The following is a 6,058-nucleotide window of genomic DNA, read 5'->3' on the forward strand; positions in this document are numbered from 1 at the left end:
CGGGTTCGCGGCAAGCATACGGGGCCAAACCCTATCCCTGTGCCACCGCAATCCCCCCCTCTCCCCTCTCGATTTCTCGCCGCGGTGACTCGTATCCGCCGCCGCAATCCACCATGTGGCGCGGGATGTGGAGCTCGGGCGGCCGCGCCGGCGGGGGCGACGACCCCGAGCGGCAGCGGTGCGTCATAGTCGACAGCGCGAGGAAGCAAGCCACCCGGAAGTACACGAACCGCGGCCTAGAGCCGTAGCTGTCGCTCCTCCACGTGAGACGGAGGAGTATGACCGCAAGCAGGCGCGGCTGTCCTCCGGCGTGAGCAGCTCCGCCGGTGGGTTGAGCTCCTGTACGCCGCTCATGCCGGTGAAAAGGGATCCGGAGGAGCTCCCGCCGCTCCGCCTGATGAAGATGGAGCTAGAGCCGGAGCCGGAACGGGGGGGCGGTGGCGTCATCTGGCCGGAGGATTTCCTTCCCCCGGCGGAGGCGGACATCTTTGAGTCCGCCATCGTCGCGCGCAGTGCGCGGGAGGAGGAGGAGGCGGAGCAGCGTCGTCGACGGGAAGTCGACCTCGACGCATTCCTCCTCGAGGAAGGGCTCACGAGGCGCAGGAGTTCGACGACAATTTGGAGGCATGGGGCCGCGAGGCCAAGGCGCAGGACGACATCTACATCGACCTCGTCTCCTCCTCCGACGACGACTGAGCTCCTCCGCCGCAGCACCCGGATGGCTCCGGTGAGCAAAATTTTGGCAGTAGGGTTTACAGTGGCCGCCGCTCCTCCGATCTATTTTGTACAAATAGGCTATGTATGAAATATGTATGATGATCAAGTAAATATGAGCGCTACTAGTTCTACTGATTTCTCCCGCGAAGTTCTGCTTTCAAAATTTACAGGTTCATTTAAGTTTCTGTTTTGCCGGGCTGTTTTCAGCCCGTATCCGAGGCTTGCTGCGAACTGTAAACTCACTTTACAGGTCCGCGGTATAAGGGGTCTGCTAGAGATGCTCTAAGCGGCCCACTGAGCACAACCAACCTATACAATCATGGATTGCACCAATAAGCCTAACTAAGGGGTAGATCTTCACCAAGTAGGCCATCTCCGAGCCATGTAGCAAATGATAGGCTCTCAAGTGACTCCTAACCGTCTAGGATGCACACACACCATCCAAGAGGAGCAAGCAAAGCAAAGTCACTTGACAAGAACTCCTCAAATGACATTCAATCAAAGCACCTCATGAATCTAAGAGAACACTCTCTCACAAGAATAGGATTGTGGTGAAAGAGATGAACTTGAAGGTGTAGGGATTCAGAAAAAGGAAATTATTGGCCTTCAAAGAATCAAAGAAGTGATCAAGGAATCACCCAACACTTCTCTTCTTTTCTTGCCTTGAATCTCTCTTCATCACTTCTGGTGGTTGATGGATGAAGTGGTTTGAGTGGCTTGCAAGGGGTGGAATGAGTGAGTGGAATGACTTCAAATGAGTATGGATGATTTCAGCCACCAAGGGGTATGGGAGGATATTTATAGAGAGGATCCAAGATTTGACCATTACTAAAACTTGCCCCATGGTTTCTGCGCCATGATTTTAAGTGGAGATCCCAGAGGGATCCACTGCAACCAAATGAGCCCTTAGTAAGAAGGTTATGATAACTTTTTGCATTGTAAGATATGTCTTCTCTTAGTTACATATTTACTAGTAGTTTACTTCTAAATCACCCATAATTTTAGGAGTACGCAAACATTAATTGCTAAAGATAACATGAAGGGCACAGAAAGACTATCTTTCAACAACTATTGTGCATGCCCTCATCAGCACCAAGGGCTCTCCCAATGCATTATATCCTAGGTTATATCATATGCATTAAATATGTACTTAGATATAGCTCCTCCAATGGAATATATCTTATTGTTGTATCTAAAAGAGCTCTCATTTAATATGTTTTGAGAAAGAAAAAGTATGAGTTGTCTTGGTTTTGGTGCTAAGAGCTATATCTATATTAAGATATGGTAACTCTCTCTTTCATCGTTAATTAAATAGGTAGCACATCAGATTTTTGCTTAGGTGTCATGATTAAGATATAGTCCAAGATTGAGCACTGAGACTGCCCTAACAATACAAGTCATACTGTGAGCTTCTAGTGCCCAAAGAAATAGCAAGGGAAACAAAACCTTTTACAGAAAATGACATGATAATGAAACACTCTTAACATGCGCCCACTACAAGCCCCATTACTGGACCCAAATTCGAACTGCAGGATCACATTGCCGCTCTGGAAAAGAACATCTGCACTAATTGCTGGCTGGCTGCAGCAATTGACAAGAACAAGAACTGTAGCAAAGAATGGGGAAGAAAGATCTCACTCACAGGCGACGTCCGTAGACCCGGCTATGATCCGCTCAACGGTGTCGAAGACAAGCTTGCTATCCACAAGGTAGCCCACGAACCCTTCCATGCTGGGCATCCACTCCTCCACTTCATGGTTGTCCTCCTCCTCCTCCTCCTCCTCCTCCTCCTTCACTTCGTCGTTTCCCTCCTCGTCCATGTCGTCGTTGTCCTCCACCTCATCCTCCCTCGATTCATCGTCCTCCCCGGATCCGTCAGCCCTATTATTGCCCTTACGAGTAGTGCGCTTAGTGTTGCGGAGGCGCATGGCGACGAACCGCATCTCCTCGGCAACGCCCACCGCCTCGCCTGGGTACTGCCTCGGGTATCGCCGGGGTTGCGGAGGCACTGGCTGCGCCTCTGCCGGGGGCGAAGGGGCGCAGCGTGTTCTCGATAGGCTAAGCTTTCTGGGAGGGTGGAGAAAGCGGAAGTGATATGGCCGCCGGAGCGCCGCCGCCGAGGGGACGGCAATGGCGAGCGGCATGGTTATCCACTTGGACTTGGGAAAACAGTCCTCACTGTCACCACCGCTCCTATTCTCCGCTTCTTGCGAGAGATAGGGACCATCCGCCCCGCAAGGAGCCCCGCTACAGGGATGGCCTCATGGGCCGGCCATTTGTTGCTTTTGATTATTTTTCTGAAATTCGAGAAGAAAAGATTATTTTTCTGAAATTTGAGAAAAATAAAAACAATAATTTTTAGAATATTACAAAATGTAGAGAGATAAAATGATCCCAAAATCTTATAGAAAAACAGTTAGATGCTTGCTATCTTTGTGAAATCTGTTTCTAGTGTGTACAATTTTTGTTACACCATGCATGGAAAATCTTCATATAACCCTTCAAAATTGTTTTTGATGTCACTTGTGTAAAACACTGTTTGAGTTATATTACTCCCTCCAATCCATATTAATTATCGCTGATTTAAAAAATATTCATAGTTTCTTTTATGTGTTGACCAATGAATGAATTCATCATACATCTGCAGTGGCGGAGACAGGGGGTGCCAGCAGGGGCCCTGGCCCCCCCCCCTAACATCACGTTGTTGCTACTAAATTACTGATGAATAGTGTAGCATCATAATTTTTTTACTGATAAGCATCTACTTTTCTAAGATTTGGCCCTCCCCAACCTGTTTTAGTATCACTTGGCCCCCCTAATCCAAAGTTTCTGCCTCCGCCTCTGCATACATGCACCGGCCTCTGCATACATGCACCCTGCGCAGTGGTCGAGCTCGGTGTCGTAGCATGCATGAACTCCAATGAGCTTCCAAAGTTGCAAAATTTGCTGCAACGCCGGGAACATTGATCTAGCTAAAAATCGGCTTTTCAAAGGATTCTCACAATGTTGGAATAGGATAAATGAAATTAGAGTGTCATGTCATCTTGAATCCTATAGAAATTTGGATGGAGGAAGTTTGAGGGATTGAAAATTTTATTTCAAACAGAGTGCAAACAAATCTTGAGGAAAAATTCCTAAGGATATAATCCTACAACTCAAATCAAACGACTGACACAGGAACAAAACTAGGGATCCAAATCCTCCAAAATTCATGTAAAACTCTCCTAAATCAAAGGAGCCCTTAATTGGACCAAGCTAGGCTGCTCCCGTGTTTCTTCTCCTTAGTCCATAGTGGTAGCCAATAGCCCACAAGCATAATTTCCTTCCTTGATGCTTGAGCCACTCACTGAAGGCAGAATCGAAGGAGGCAAATCCCATCTAACACGATGAGGCAGAATAGTCGCCCAATCACATAGGGTGAGCATGGTGGGTTGGTCCAACTTGAACCAAGACCAGGGGTCAGGCTCTCCTGCTGGGATCCTTGCATGCACTATCGTGCAGGGCCAACCAGCGGCCAACACGTGGCCTGGTGGACCCGACCACTAAAACAACCACACCCTATCTCTGTAATTACGAAAAATCGGCAAAACTGCCTTTCTTTCTCCCGCGTATCAACGGACTGCCGCCAAAATCTCCAACATCCTTTCTCCTCTCCATTGTGGATCACAGAAGAATAGATCAGGATCGATAGAGAATTGCCCTCTCACGTGGACCAGCATCTACGGTGTTCTTAGGCATGGAAGGAGCTCCCGCGACTTCATCATCCATAAGTTTGTTGTTGTGTCTTGAATCTGCAAATTATCAACACTCTCATCATATGGAGGAGACAAGATTAAACAGAAACAAAGGAAGAGCTTAATCTTTGACATGCAAATTAATCCTTGAGACTTAGCTCCTCGTACTTAATTCATCTTCCATAGGTCTGTTTCTTGTGGGTTTTTTGTGCCAATTGTAATGATAGAGATTATTGTATCTAAGAAAAAGGAGAGTGTTTTGCTAATGCTCGTATGAATACAGTGTGATATTTGGCAAAATATGTTGTCCCATCTTGAAGTGATGTTTAGGTTTCACTATAACATGAGTCTGAATATCATGTTTTTTTACAAAAATGTGTCGTCCATGAACTAATTAGTATATGATATTTTGATGTTATGTAGATCATGAGACCACAAATGTGGGAGAGGCGGGTCGAAACATAGACGATTGTTACAGCAAAAGGTTAAAACCAGAGATAGGAATGGAATTTGAGAGTGAAGATATAGCATATGAGTTTTATAATGCATATGTAGGATGTAACACCCTCGATGCGACTATAGCTCCCACGTGTCGAAGCACGACTTAGAGACATAATCGCATTGAAGGCATATGTCGCAAGTTAGGCAATCTTCACAACATCCCAGGTAATATGAATAATAAAGAGGAGAACATAGTTGGCTTACACTCGCCACGTCAATCAAGAACATAAATAACATTACATCATCCAAAACACTCATGGCCCGACTGTGGTGCCAAAATAGAAGAGAACCCAACATGCGACGCGGTCCCAATCACCCCCAACTGGGCACCACTACTGATCATCGGGAAAGGAAACATAATAACACTGAGAGTCCTCGTCGAACTCCCACTTGAGCTCGTACTCGTCACCTGGAGCGGAATCACCTGGACCTGCATCTGGATTTATAGTATATGTGAGCCACAGGGACTCAGCAATCTCGCACCCTCGCGATCAAGACTATTTAAGCTTATAGGAAGGGTAAGGCAAATATATGTGGAGCTGCAGCAAGCGACTAGCATATATGGTGGCTATCTTATTTGCAAAAGAGAGCGAGAAGAGGAGGCAAAGCACGAGCGAGAAACTAGAGAGCAACCTGCGCAAACATTACTCCAACACCGTGTCCACTTCCCGGACTCCGCCGAGAAGAGGCCATCACGGTAACACACTCAGTTGATTCATTTTAATTAATTAAGGTTCAAGTTATCTACAACCGGACATTAACAAATTCCCATCTGCCCATAACCGCGGGCACGGCTTTCGAAAGTTCAATCCCTGCAGGGGAGTCCCAACTTAGCCCGTGACAAGCTCTCACAGTCAACGAAGGAATAGACCTCCTCCCAAGATGTTCCGATCAGACTCGGTATCTCGGTAACTCAAGACGCTTCGACAGGTTAAAACAAGACCAGCAACACCGCCCGAATGTGCCGACAAATCCCGATAGGAGCTGCACATATCTCTTTCTCAGGGCACACTCAGATTGTCTTAGGTACGGGTAGGCCAGCCCAGAGTTGCCCCTGGTGGCCACCGACAGCTGACAGGTGGACCAACACTCAGAGGAGCACTGGC

The 6,058-nt window shown here is 47.4% G+C and overlaps 1 protein-coding gene across 1 annotated transcript in view; it reads right to left on the minus strand.

Moving 5' to 3' along the window:
- The window catches only part of LOC119286200 (probable inactive heme oxygenase 2, chloroplastic), a 6,422-nt gene extending 3,492 nt beyond the window's left edge, over positions 1 to 2,930 (minus strand). Inside the window, exon 1 of the mRNA XM_037565563.1 lies at positions 2,360 to 2,930. Within this exon, the coding sequence (XP_037421460.1) occupies positions 2,360 to 2,861 (502 nt within the window). The 5' untranslated portion in view covers positions 2,862 to 2,930. The remainder of the gene's footprint in view (positions 1 to 2,359) is intronic.
- Positions 2,931 to 6,058: the final 3,128 nt, after the last annotated feature.

The sequence above is a fragment of the Triticum dicoccoides genome, chromosome 4A (assembly GCF_002162155.2).
Source record: "Triticum dicoccoides isolate Atlit2015 ecotype Zavitan chromosome 4A, WEW_v2.0, whole genome shotgun sequence".
Lineage (NCBI taxonomy): Eukaryota > Viridiplantae > Streptophyta > Magnoliopsida > Poales > Poaceae > Triticum > Triticum dicoccoides.